This window comes from Urocampus carinirostris, chromosome 3 (genome assembly GCF_059441175.1).
Source record: "Urocampus carinirostris isolate Australia breed hairy pipefish chromosome 3, RoL_Ucar_1.0, whole genome shotgun sequence".
Classification (NCBI taxonomy): Eukaryota; Metazoa; Chordata; class Actinopteri; order Syngnathiformes; family Syngnathidae; genus Urocampus; species Urocampus carinirostris.
The window spans coordinates 31749869-31764487 of NC_142351.1; the positions used below are offsets into that span (position 1 = coordinate 31749869).

Here is a 14619-nt window from a genome sequence, read left to right on the forward strand (position 1 = left end):
ACGTAGTTTTTAAATATTTCCAATTACTTCAACTGAATATTTCTAGTACGAACATTAAACAGCTATGCTCGTCTGTAAAATTTGGATTCGTAAACCTCTGCAATGATGAAAGTTCCCTGCAGACAGCGCTGTCGATTCACTTGAAATTGAGATCGGCACAGCTTTCGAGTCAAAGATAAAAATGATGTTGTGAATCTTGTCAAGAATAATGAAGAGGACTGCTAAAAAAGTAAAAGGTCACGCCTCAAGTAGATTTTATTTCCTGCATGTTGTGACAAACAGAATTTATCATGCTAGTTCATAAGAAAGACCATGGAGTGCATGGAGAAGGCACTGATGTTCAAATGAAGCCATGACTGAATGTCACTCACAGCTTGTGATGCTTTTAAACACTAAATTATACATTACTATGCCGCTGTTTTATATTTTGAGGCACAACATCATACATATGTGTCAAATTAATGGCCCACGGGTAATATGTGACCCGGGAGACAATGCTGAGAGAAGCAAAAGTGAAAAATGAGCTTTAACAATGACTTGCAGTTTTAAATATGTCCACTGGATGTAGCCAAAATCAGATGTCACTCGCAAAGCACACACTGCAATTGGGTGTTTTTACAGGCGTCAAAAAAAGCTTCAGCTCCTTCTTATAAGGGATATGAAATCTAACAGCAAAGTTCCCTCATCCAGGTAAACATTTTATTCTAAAAAAAATAAAAAGCTGCAATACTTTTAAATCATTAAATCAATCATTTAAATTGTTTTTGTATGGGGTTTTTTTTGGTCACTTTTCCAGATTTTTCCCCACTTAAAAAAACTACAGTGGAGGTGGAGGTGTGCGAGTTTCCGATCTTGCTAGGGAATACAGCATGCGCCATCTGCTGACAACCACAAAGGTAAGAAGTCCTATTCATAATTCTTTTTTTTTTTTACACGTTCGTGTTAGCGTAATCTTTCGTACGGAAGATTACGATAACGAGAACGTACGATTAGCCTGGGTTAGCTCTATGATTACGTTGAACATTCAGGTAAACATCCAGGGTGTTGGAACTGAGCCCAAAATTCAGGGTGTTGGAACGGAGCCCCCTTTCCAATGAAGCACTAGCCACTTGTGGTGCTAAATGACTTGTAAACGACCTGATTTTTTTATTTTTACACGTTCATGTTAAAGTAATCTTCATGTTTACGTTAAACATTCATGGTAAACATTCAGGGTGTTGGAACGGATTAAAACGATTTACATTACTTTTAATGGGAAAAATGATTTCGGTGATTGAACAAATCGGTTCTTGAACAGGGTTCTGGAACGGATTATGGTCGATAACCGAGGTTCCACTGTATAGTGGAAACAAATTGAATTGTTGTTTTAAGCCCCCAAATTCCCCCCCCCCCAAGAAATTGCACAGTTGATAACCACTACACTACATTAAAACTTAGTGAAGGAATAATAATTTGGGGGGGGGACTCAATTTATAATAAAATTTCACATTCAGGAATCGTATTTTAATTGTGAGCCGGATCTGAAAAGACCCCAGCCATCCAGCTAAGGCACACTTTTTGGGCCATTAATTTAATAGTTGGCTCCCCATGAGAATGCTATTTCTATCAAGTGGCCCCCAAGCTAATATTAATTTGATGCCCCCTGCATTACAGTAATAAAACTACGTTCTTCTGCCTCACAATATGACACCTGGTGTTTATCAATTTCCATGCATGTAAACATTTCTTACCGCCGGGGCTTTAAAATGGGCTACGTTTGACCACACAGATGGCGAGTGTTAGTAATAGTTAGTGGCACACGCCGTACATTAAAAAAATTGTAGTTATAATGGAGTTTCAATGCTTTCTGTCGTCAAAGAGCAGAAGTGGTGGGCACTGGAACTCACGCATCGTCTTTGAAAGGGTTTGAACTTGTTCTCCAACTCAGCCCAGCGTGTGTTGAGCTGGAGCTGCCGGGGCTCCACTAGACTGGCGGCTCCAGCTTCTGACAGCTGATTGGCTAAGCCCTGCAACTCCTTAAGCTCCTCCTTCTTCTGGGCCATCTGTGAGGCAATTTCCTAGTGGGCGAAAACCAACCGAGGGTGTCATATTTAGATTTATTTAGCGGTTTAGGGTGGTCTCCTTGGGGGGAGCATAGTGAGACAAGTACGGTTGGGACAATTATTTGGTGAGAGTTTATTAACATTTGTGGTGAGTACAATCGCTGGAATGTGCTTGTGTGACTTGGGTGTATGGAGGATCGACCCTGCCATAATTATGTAGAAAAAATATCCATAACTAAATGCCCAAATATATATTTCCTGTAATAATAATAATAATAATAATTTCCTTTGTATTGTCATTCTTTGTAACAATGTACACAGAACGAAATGTCGATACACCTGACCCGTTGTAGCGGGTCGATGCGGCCGCAGCCAGAGGGCGCCGCCATTATACCAATTAGGTATGTCTCGGTCGAGGCGCGAACCAGCGACCTCCCAAACAAATGAACACAAAAAAACACTTAATACCTAAATACATGACATAAATGCACTTTATCAATTTAGATATGCATATGGTCATTTGTTTTCACATATATTTATTTCGGTATTTATTTTGACAAAAATCATGTCATATTTGCTGTTGTGTATTTTGTCATGTATTTTGTCACAACAAACTTATTCAAATAAGGAAGCTGCCCAGTTGCATGAGCTTTTCAACTATTGGTTGATCAGTGATGAATAAATCAGCTAATAAATCAACAATTAACTAATAGGTGACAAGCTCAGCCAGTTTGACCCCACACTTATTTAAACAACATTGTGTTGTGACAAAATACATGACTCAATACATGAAGAATATATGACATCATAGACAAGAAAAGAAACAAAAGACAAAATGAATGACAAAATGCGTAAATAGCAAATGTATTCTTGTAAAACCCACACCTTTTTAACATAACACTAACTAACTTTGTATGCGCATTATATACAAAGTTTTACCATATTATCGCAATCAATTGGTCGTAACGGGATTCAATTCGCCTGTGATGTAGATGACATGCCAAGAAAAATTGGGTTCTATCTCATTGTCGCATTATCTTTAGTGAATGAATGTTAATTTTGTTGTGAATTTAACATGTTACAATGACAACATTCCTCTACAGTTGAATGCCCTTGGATCTTAAAGCAGCAAACTTACTTGGAGATTGATCGATTTTTTTATTTATTGTTTTTTTCCCAGATATATCTTTCATGTTTTTAGAAGGAAATTGTTTAAAAATAAAATAAATGTCTGTAAATGCACGGCGGCGCAGTGGTTAGCGCGTGTGCGGCACAGTTCTGAGGTCGTGAGATCAAACCTTCCCGTGTGGAGTTTGCGTGTTCTCCCCGTGCTTGCGTGGGTTTCCTCCCACTTTCCAAAAACATGCATGTCAGGTTAATTGGCCGGTCCAAATTGTCCCTAGGTGTGAATGAGCGAGAGCGTTGTCTGTCTCTGTGTGACCTGCGACTGGCTGGTAACCGGTTCAGGGTGTCCCTTGCCCACTGCCCAAAGATAGCTGGGATGGATGTCTGTAAATATTTATTCTAATCAATGGGAGCATTTAATTGTCATTGTAACATATGAAACACAACACAAAATTAACATTTGTCTCTGGTATTGTGACTAAAAATGGTGTATGACATAAAACATAATGCATTTTCGTACGCCATCTATACTACTGGTATTCTAGTGATAATAAGTCGAGGCTCTCACCACTGCGACCTGGGTTTGATTCCATACCTGTGAGCCTGTATGGTTTTGCTGTACAAAGTACGTTTATTATGCATTTTAAGACGTGTACGACATATGAAAAAATCTGTACGGAAAAACGCAAATTTGTCAATTATGGGTACCATCCGGTATACACCGACTATCACGAAACGGCAAATCAATCAAGTAAAACGAGTTCGCCGCAGAAGCCTCTATCTCTGTATCGTTTTTTTCCGTTGCAAACGAAGCTAGCGGTTTGATGTAGTAAAAGGAAGTCCGTCTCTTTTTAGAGAACCGGCTTTTTCGGCTCAACTCATTAAAGAGAGCCGGCTCCCAAACGACTCACTTGTTTCGATGCATTATATGACGAATTATTATGTTGTGTAAAGAAGTTAGGAAAAAAAGGAAGTAGAAAATGAAAATAGACAGGTTTGTGGTTATCCCTTTAATCAGTATATTACCAACAATAATTTAATGCGGAAAATGAATTCATAATTTGAATAAGAAACTATTATTCTACTTAATTATATTTGCATGTTTTTTTTTCTTCTACGGTGAACGTCCAAGCTACTTAATTTTTGAACTTTTTTATAATAAACCTCATTCATGTCGAGCAACTCAGGATCTCACAACAAAATGTTAATTAACAATATATATCATATAATGAAACACATGTACAATAAAACATGTTGAACTACATAAATAAACACGTTTAAAAAAAAAAATATGGTGTAAGATTTTTTTGTATTTTGTAAGGGAAAATACGACAGTTTGTAAGGGCATGGAGCCATGGAGGTTGACAGGTATGTGATTCCTTTTGCACCCAAATACAAAGAGTGAGGTAAAAAAAGGGAACACAATTTAATAGCAATTACCAATCAAAAACTAGGGGTGCACGTCGCACAAAAGTGCGTGTTATACACGGATATATATGGTAAATGAATAAATTTTATTTACGTTATATTTTTAGGAATTACAAGACACATTTATGGGTTCATTTATTCATAGGGCATATATTTGTAGTTAATCATTGATGCATGTATTTCTACATATGGCAGGAATGATCCTCCATAGGGGTGGAGCAAGAGACATCTTGTAGACAAAAACAAAACAAAAAACAAAGCAGTGAGGAATCTCAGTGACAGCACTGACAGGCAAGGCTGATGTCCGCTTAGCGAAATGTCATTGTGATCATCTGAAAATGAAAGACAAACATGTAGAGTCAGGGGATAGGCTGGACAACAGTGTTGGGAGGGAGGACGTAAAGATTTCCAAAGGAACAAAATAAGAGTGAATGAAGTGGTCATATAAGGAAGATGCACCTAAAGTTCTAGGTGACAGAACAATTAATCATCCATATTCTGTGTAAGCTAAAGTTCACTTAATCTAACTGTGTGTGTGCGTTTTTGTGTGTCTGTGTGTTTTCACCTTGACCCTCTCGCCCTCAGGAGGGTCAGGCAGCTGGTCCACACTGCGCTGGATGTCATCCAGCCAAGCCAGAAGATCGTGGGACCTCCTCCGGTACTGGTACCACTGGGGAGCAATAGCGAGGGCCTTCCGGTTCCGTAGCACGCGAAGGTCCTGCACGGCACAGGCAAAAAAACTCACGTAGATGAATTGCTGCTAGAAGTAATTCAAATACTCCTATGGTCAGTAATGGACATCATGTTTACATTAACAATTGTGTTTACAGTGGGAAACCCGGTCTAGATAACACAAATCAAAAAATAAACCAAGTCTCTCAAGCGCATAATCTGCCACTAATTACAAATAATTAGTTTCACAGCAATTATATATTCTGAATTGGCATGTTAGTGCAGAATGGTGTCTTTAAATGGTAACTGAGTAATATTTGATCACTAGATGTCACAGTATTGTAGTGTAGTGTAATGTAGTGCAACCGGAAACAGTGCTAAAGAGTGCAAGAAAGAACATAAACTGGGGCCAAATTGACCAAAGTGACCAAACTGCATTATTTTGATTCTGAACGGTTTGCCCAGCCTTTCACAATGTTTTTGTATTTCCCCCCAACCTGTTATTGTTAACAAAATAACATAAATACACATATGGCTGTGGCAGAAAGATGGCAGACAATAAGGTCAGCTTCCTCTAGGAGAGGCTCATTTTTTCCTTTTCTGCACCACTTATCCTCGGGTCACGGGGAGTACTAGAGTCCATCCCAGCTATCTCCAGGCAGTGGGCAGGGGACACCCTGAACTGGTTGCCAGCCAGTTGCAGGACACACAGACGCAGACTATTTACTCACCACTAAGGACAATTTGGACCTTCCAATCACACTGACACAAATGCTTTTGGTATGTGGGAGGAAACTGGAGTACCCCGAGAATACCCACTCAGGCACTGGGAGAACATGCAAACCCTGTACAGGGAGGTCGGTAGCTAGCATTGAACCCTGGACCTCTGCCCCGTGGGGCTGACGCACTAATACCATAGTCGAGGTGAGGCTCATGTCATGCAAAATAAAAACAAATTCCTTAACCATCTAGAATTTAAAAAATATACGTTGATATGATAGTTCATGTATTTTTGCTTTTTAATCAAATCAATATTGTTTTCTCTTTGATTCACGACATCTTTTACTACTCCGAGCTGCAAAACAAAACACAATGTCCCATTTAATGTTTTATTCAATGGATGAGAAATTATTACATTTAAGTATAACGTTGCCATTTTTTTGTGCAGTAGGTTTGTTTTAACCACAGGGGTCGTGGTTTAACCATGGTGTGGCTTTGGCAAATACAGCATGGTGGCGCCCATCCCTCCTCCAGGTCAACACACGTTTCCACCCAGTCGCGAACCAGGACTATTTACGAGTACTAATCGCTGCACTACTGATGTTGCATTACTGCACTTCATTTTGTTTTGAAAGACTGTGGGTTAGAACCATACTGTACAGTTTTTTTTTGTGAAATAAAAATGTGCTTCCATCTTGCTGATTGACCTTGTTGATGAATCTCTACAGTAGAATGACCTATCATTTCCAATTTGCAGCTGCAAACCGGTTTGTAAATTAATACATTTTTGTTTAGATAATAATTTTTTATAGATATATACTTTTTATGTGTTTTAATCGGAAATGTACTGTTTGAAAATAAAATACTGAAATAGAAATACTCTTTGAAAAAGTAAACTGTAATGTATGTTTATGTTTATTATTTTGGGGGACTCGAACGACTCATGGGTCACTAATTGTTTTCCCGCTGCCAAAAACTAAAAAAATAAACCAATAATTTGTGTTGGTGGTTTACTGAAATCAACCACAAAATATGATACAAACAGAAAACACTGAATGAACATTTACATCAATGTTTCAGAGTTGTTTCTAGGAGTGTTACCTTGACGGTGTTGTACTTGTTGCCGAGCTGCTTTTGTTTCAATCTGATCTGTTCCCTCTTGTCATGGTCTGGGGCTCTCTTCTGCAAGCTCTCTCCTCTCAAAAGTAACTCCTTCACTGCACCTTCCTCACAGTCCTACAATCACCCCGACACACACACATGATGAACTCACTCGAGGTTCAGATGTCAAACAGATGATTCATATGTTCTCCCTGTTCCAGTGACCTAACCTTGTCCTCCTGAAAGTCCTCTTCTTTGAGGTTTTCTCCTTGTTTCACCTCTTCCTCCAGGAGATCCAACCAGATCTGAGCTTCACGATGGTACTGCTCCAGTTCTTTGGCTGATGCTGCAGTCTGAAATGTGTTTTTGTCACCACATAGGGTAGGAAAGCTGTCAGAAATACATCAACACAATCTTGGAGAGAAATATTGCTCCTTGTTTTCATGTCCCACCGGTCCAGAGGTGATTCGCTGAGCAACAGCATCAAATCTCTGGGTTAGAAGCTCTACTTTAGGCCCCAGCTGGGCCTGGCAATTCTCTCCCCTGGTTGTCATGAGCTCCTGGGCCAAAGTTTTCACTTCCTCCATCTTTTTCCTCGTCAGCTCCAGCTCAGCACGCAGTAACTGAATTGATACAAATAAACAACCATTAAATACAGTGCATCCGGAAAGTATTCACAGCGCTTCACTTTTTCCACATTTTGTTATGTTACAGCCTCATTCCAAATTGTATTAATTTAATCTCTTATCTCAAAATTCTTCACAAAATACTCCATTATGACAATGTGAAAAAGTTTTTTATTTTTTTTTATTTTTTTGAATTTATTAAAAATAGAAAACTAAGAAATCACATTTACATAAGTATTCACAGCCTTTGCCATGAAGCTCAAAATTGAGCTCAGGTGCATCTTTTTTCCACTGATCATCCTTGAGATCTTTCTATAGCTTAATTGGAGTCCACCTGCAGTAAATTCAGTTGATTGGACATGATTTGGAAAGGCACACACCTGTCTATATAAGGTCCCACAGTTGAGTGTGCATGTCAGAGCACAAACACCAAGCATGAAGTCAAAAGAACTGTCTGTAGACCTGCGAGACAGGATTGTCTTGAGGCACAAATCTGGGGAAGGATACAGAAAAATTTCTGCTGCTTTGAAGGTCCCAATGAGCACAGTGGCCTCCATTATTCGTAAATGGAAGACATTTGGAACCACCAGGACTCTTCCTAGAGCTGGCCGGCCTTTGAAACTGAGCGATCGGGGAAGAAGGACCTTAGTCAGGGAGGTGACCAAGAACCCGACGGTCACTCTGTCAGAGCTCCAGCGTTCCTCTGTGGAGAGAGGAGAGCCTTCCAGAAGGACAACCATCTCTGCAGCAATCCACCACTCAGGTCTGTATGGTAGAGTGGCCAGATGAAAGCCACTCTTTAGTAAAAGGAACATGGAAGCCCGTCTGGAATTTGCCAAAAAGCACCTGAATGACTCTCAGACTATGAGAAACAAAATTCTCTGGTCTGATGAGACAAAGATTGAACTCTTTGGTGTGAATGCCAGGCGCCATGTTTGGAGGAAACCAGGCACTGCTCATCACCAGGCCAATACCATCCCTACAGCGAAGCATGGTGGTGGCAGCATCATGCTGTGGGGATGTTTTTCAGCAGCAGGAACTGGCAGACTGGTCAGGATAGAAGGAAAAATGAATGCAGCAATATATAGAGATATCCTGGATGAAAACCTGCTCAAGAGCGCTCTTGACCTCAGGCTGGGGCGAAGGTTCATTTTTCAGCAGGACAACGACCCAAAGCACACAGCCAAGATCTCAAAAGACTGGCTTCAGAACCACTCCGTGAATGTCCTGGAGTGGTCCAGACTTGAATCCGATCGAACATCTCTGGAGAGATCTGAAAATGGCTGTGCACAAACGTCTCCCATCCAACCTGATTGAGCTTGAGACTTATTGCAAAGAAGAATGGGCAAAACTGCCTAAAGATAGGTGTGCTAAACTTGTGGGATCATATTCAAAAAGACTTGAGGCTGTATTTGCTGCCAAAGGTGGATCAACAAAGTATTAAGCAAAGGCTGTGAATACATATGTAAATGTGATTTCTTCGTTTTCTATTTTTAAAAAATTAAAAAAAAAAGTTAAAAAAAAAAACTTTTTCACATTATCATAATGGAGTATTTTGTGTAGAATTTTGAGACAAGAGATTGAATTAATCCAATTTGGAATGAAGCTGTAACATAACAAAATGTGGAAAAAGTGAAGCGCTGTGAATACTTTCCGGATGCACTGTATATTCACGTATGAGTGAGTATATTTTTTAGTGTTGTTGTGGACCGCCTTAAAATGGTTGCCGGCCTGCAAATAGACCCAGAAGTTAGTTTGAATACCTCCATCTATAACAAGCCAGGATAGTCTGTCTCGTTGAGAAAAAGGTACAACATTGACAACTCACCAACTAAAAACAGGGAAAAATGATTTGCTTGTGATAAGCTTATTATGCTTGTTTTGTATTTTTTATATTGGACATCCCCAAAGGAGATTGTATAGGATGCTTTAGTTGATTGTTATTTTGATTATCATGTCTCATTGTTGCACATTTTTCTGACTACTATGCCCTGTTTAAATCATTGTCAGTATTGGCCAATAATGTTGCTATTCTTTGATTTCCAAATCCTTTAGCGCAGATCTGCTTTTTGGAACATAAGATTTTTGATAAAAAGTTAGGGCTTAGGGGAGGACCTTAAGTTTACATTAGTAATTTAGCAACGTGAGGGTTTTTTTTGTGTAAAATATTCTCCTGTTCTCCTTGCAAGAGCAAAATTCATTGATTTTTTTCCTCACTTTGTGTGTCTACTATACTACAGACTTATCAGCTTGTAATATATTTTTTCCTCATTGTTTCTGAAAAGAATAATCGTTTTGATGCTGGGTAAGCTAAGAGACAGAAATAAAATCTAAACTTTGTTTATATATCAAAAAGGGGCTGTGGCAACTTTTGGGGGTCAAAACCCCCAAAACAAAAAGATCATTATTCTAATTTTGTAAGAAGACCGATTTAACCCAGCTCAAAAGATTTTTGGGATAACTCAAATCATTATGTCAGAACCTTTTTACTCAGTTATTTATTTACCTAACTGCTTTTCACGCACCTTTAGCGCAGTATCGTTAGGTCCCTGGTTTTCGATCTCATCCATCTTTTTATTTGCTCCATTTATCCATCCGTTCACTTCCTTCATTTGTCCATCTAACTTCCTCATCTGCTGCTGGTAGGCCTAAAGAAAACAAGCACACTTTTCTACAAATCATATTGTTTTCAGCATGCATATTCTTTTTATCCTGACTATGAAATCAAATGTTTGAAGTACACTCCTACCAGCAGCAGGTTTAGCCATTCTTCTGCCCGGGATGTAACTGCAATCCAGTTGCAGTGCAGCAGGCTGACTTTGTCGTCTACCAGACTCCCGTGGACCCGAAGGACTGCTTTGAGGGCCTCGGCCAGTTCCATCACAGTTTGAAGCTGCGGCTGACGCTTCTCCGTCTCGCCGTGGATGGACTTGACGGGGTAAAGTAGGAAAAATTGGCATTGAATACAATGTATGGCGCACATTGAATTACAAAGAGGCTAAATGACATGGTTCCTAGGCATCAGCCTAATATCAACAATTATTTATGACGGAGATTTTCTTTCATCTGTTACATAAATATGTGAATGATACAACAAGCAAGCAGCGTACTTGTGCCCAGGCCACCTCGGCATCCAGGTCGCTGGGCATACCGTCCACAGCCGAACGCCTGGTAAGCTCGGCGTCTGTGGCAGCCAGCCACTCAGTCAGCCCGTTGAGCTCCTTGCGAAGTTTCCTGGATAGCTTTAAGCTCTTCTCCAGCTCCGATTTACTTTCGGTTATCTGCAGCAACAGAAACACGATAGGGGGGTAAAATGATATGAATGGTATTGTTATCTTTTAACAATGCATAAAAATGTCATCATTAAGTAGACAATGGAACTTAAAATTATATTTTTTTAAAGACACCCAAATAAAATGAAACCCTTTGTGGTCCCTTCTCAAGGTTTTTGAGTTTTTCCTTGTCCTCATGTAGGTTTTAGATCAGAGGATCGCTTAATAATAGTTTGTAGTTTGCAATAGTCTGTGGTCTGTGCAGCTCTTTGAGACTCCTTGTGATTAAGTGCTATCTATACAAATAAACATGACTTGCCTAGACTTTATTTTTAAAGCTCATTATCATGAATTATCCAAACAATATATTTCTAAAGATACTTAGTCTTCTTGAACTCATTCCCTGCAGCCACATAAATTACTGGACTAACAAATAATTGTGATAATTATGTAAGATATGATACTTTGTTTAAATGATTGATACAAGAAGCTCCTAAAGTTTTTGGGCGACGGGTCTCTTATAAGCCTTTGGTTTCAACAGTCATTCCTTTTTTTAGGGAGATTTGTTAATTTTGTGATATGACGTTTGTTGGGACATAATTGAAAAAAGAAATACATAAGGAATACAAAATACCATAAAATCTTTAACGTATGTAGGCGTCATGGCAGTGAATGAGTTAAACTTTAAAAAATCAACAGGAATACAGTTTGAGTTTGTTTTAAGAGTTTTGTGTTTTTTCGGGGGTGGAACTTTTCCCCAAAATATTTTACTTTAAAAATATCTTTTAAAAAATAATAATTTTTACATGCAAAATATACTTTGGTGAATGAACACTATTACTGAAATGTACAGAAAACACATCCATCCATTTCCTGTACAGTTATCCTCACTAGGGTCACAGGGTATACAGAAAACTTCACAATAAAGTATATTCTTTTTAAATAACAAGGGACTCCTTTGATTTGAATGACAACATTTCTTGCATGAAGCTGGTGAGGAAACTTAAATTTCTAGTTTGTTTATGTCTTTTCTGTGATGAGCATATGCTCACACCTGAGCTCCAAGCTGGTTGTAAAGCTGTTTGAGAGCGGTGACACGCTCATCCAGATCTTTGGGATATTCGGTCTGCTGCCGCTGCACGATCTGCCTGCCCGTTTTGATCACAGTCTCTACCTCGCCTTTCACCTCGCTCAGCACCTTGTACAACTTCTACGAGAGGCAAGAGAATGCGCGGCCGTTAGCCCCTTTTGTGCGTCAAACGAGCTAAAGATGTGCTTGGAGACGCACCATGCACTGCTCCAGCTGAGACTGCACCACATCCTGCTCCACGCTCCGAATATCCAGCACGTCCATTTGACTTTTGACGCCCGCTAGGATGCGTTCGCACTCGGCCAGGCGAGCTTCGAAGTTGGCAGGCTTCTGGAAAAGGCGGAACTTGGTCCACACGTCCGCCAGCATTTTCTAGTTCAGACAGAAAGAGTTGGAGTACACAGTGTGAGAACTTCTGCAGTTTGTGTGTGCTTGTTTGCTTTGAGAAATTGCACCTGTGTAAGGTCTATTTGGCCAGTCATCTGCTGAGACGGGTCCTTTTCCTGATTCTTCCTCCTCACCGCCTCCAAGGCCGCATCATGGCCATTCAAGTCGGACTGGATCTTCTGCATACAGCAATGTAATGGCATTTCAGAATTAGAATTTAAAATTATTGTCATCCCAGTTTAAGTTTCTTTACAATAATGTGTCATATGTGTAGCCACCAATCTAAAAACTACATTTTGGATATTAATATGTACAAATAATTCATCCAAAAATCTATTCTTTTTAATACATCGTGGCCATTTTGTGGTTCTGACAGCGCGGCAACAGCAGTGGACAGGAGGTAGGAAAATGGCTTCTTTGTGAAATGAAATCATTATTGCTACCTTACTCATACTATACAAACCCTATGTTAATCACAATTCTTACATTAGACCTTGGAGGGCAGATATAAAATATACTGTATTGACAAGAAATCCTTTAGGATGACTAAGAATGAGACGATTATTTACTACTGATATCCCTATCCGAACCATGATGGGTCAGTAACAAATCCAGTACTCCTTGGATTTTTGTGGATACAGCCACCGTTCTAAAGGCCCGGTCACACAGCCTTTCACGGGCGTATCGAGGCTGAATCACGGCCAGAAATTTCTGCCCGCGAAGCAGACGCGGTGGAAAATGTGCAAAATTGGCTAAACCCGCTGTTTACCCGTGGTATGCCCGCGAAACAGACGCCGGCGACTGTTCCGCATCCTTATCGCGGGTAATTGCGGCTGCATCGCGTTTGACCGTGCTTACACGCGGTACACACGCTAATGCACGTGATAACACCGCGATACAGGCGCAGAACAAACATGCTATGACCGTGCTCCACCCACGATTACCCGCTAAAATTTCGCGTCCTACCCGCGTGTAACCACGTCTTGGCCCCGGCCGTAGCACGTCCTAGCACGTTCGTACCGCGTCTTTACCTCGTGTGTACCACGTGTGCCGCCCGCGGTTACCCGTGGTCTAAAGTTTGGAGCAGCGCAAAACTTTTTCGCCCGTAAAAGGCTGTGTGACCGGGCCTTAAGGTGAGTTTTCGCAAATTAGTGTCTAATATCACGGTTCACGAAACACTTAACCGCTGGGGTAGTCCCTGTGGTGTGTCTTCTGAAAAATCAGCCATCGCAGTGCCCATCCATATCCAGGCCGTTTTTGGGGAAGGGATTTGCTCCCCCACATGAAATGAATAGTACTGGTTTCTATGTTTACCCATAGCAGGATAAACCTCCTGATCTGACTCAGATGCAGAACTTTCCTCATCTGGTCGTTGTGGATTTTCAAGGTGCCATCCCGCACCTCAGAGATAAGCCAGACCTCAGCTTTGATACTGAGGAAAAAATTATTTTATTCTTAATAACGAGTATTCCATTGTTAAATACTCATTTCCTCACATGTGGCTTTCATATTTTTGTTGATAAACAAACTCTGTGGTGATGATGTTTAGTCCTTTGCTTTTGTGACACATTAAGAGCTCTTTGTCCAATAAAGGACTTTACATTTCATATATTTTTTTTTATATATTCAAATGATTTATGCATTCAAACAAATACAATTGGTTCCTTGAAAAATAAATCAATTATTTGAAAAGAATTACACAAATATGTAAATAAATAATTAAATGAAATGGTATTATTAGAAACACATAAACAACTAAATAATACATAGGTAAATATCTAATTAGTAGATGTGAAATGAGAACGTACTCACCGGGCGACATTGTTACGATGCACTATTTTTTCATTGCACTTTTATTTTAACAATAGAAAAGCTTGTGTGTGTGTTTGTGTGTTGTTGACAAAAATAATCTGCTGACATTAGCGAATTACTTCCATTCCCCGGAATATTTTCTATTCCACAAAGCACAATGGGACTTGTAGTACAGACTAAAATGATACAAGCAAACGCCGGCTTACTTGGTAAAAACCCTCATGTATATTGGCTTATACACTCCATTTTATTTTCTTACGGCGAAGATGTTCCAGTCCTGTACTTACGTCACACCTTCTAAATAGCAGCAGAAAAAAATAAATAATAATTTGAGCGCTTTCTAT

General features: G+C 39.8%; 1 protein-coding gene across 1 annotated transcript in view; it reads right to left on the reverse strand.

The window, feature by feature from the left end:
* Nucleotides 1-14619, reverse strand: part of dmd (dystrophin) — a 244093-nt gene that overhangs the window by 105005 nt on the left and 124469 nt on the right. Inside the window, exons 37-47 of the mRNA XM_088329820.1 lie at nucleotides 12532-12642; nucleotides 12275-12448; nucleotides 12041-12196; nucleotides 10825-10995; nucleotides 10464-10643; nucleotides 10240-10362; nucleotides 7541-7711; nucleotides 7319-7441; nucleotides 7089-7223; nucleotides 5161-5313; nucleotides 1828-2057 (exon numbers count right to left, since the gene is read on the reverse strand). Coding sequence (XP_088185946.1) covers nucleotides 1828-2057; nucleotides 5161-5313; nucleotides 7089-7223; nucleotides 7319-7441; nucleotides 7541-7711; nucleotides 10240-10362; nucleotides 10464-10643; nucleotides 10825-10995; nucleotides 12041-12196; nucleotides 12275-12448; nucleotides 12532-12642 — 1727 coding nt within the window. The remainder of the gene's footprint in view (nucleotides 1-1827; nucleotides 2058-5160; nucleotides 5314-7088; nucleotides 7224-7318; nucleotides 7442-7540; nucleotides 7712-10239; nucleotides 10363-10463; nucleotides 10644-10824; nucleotides 10996-12040; nucleotides 12197-12274; nucleotides 12449-12531; nucleotides 12643-14619) is intronic.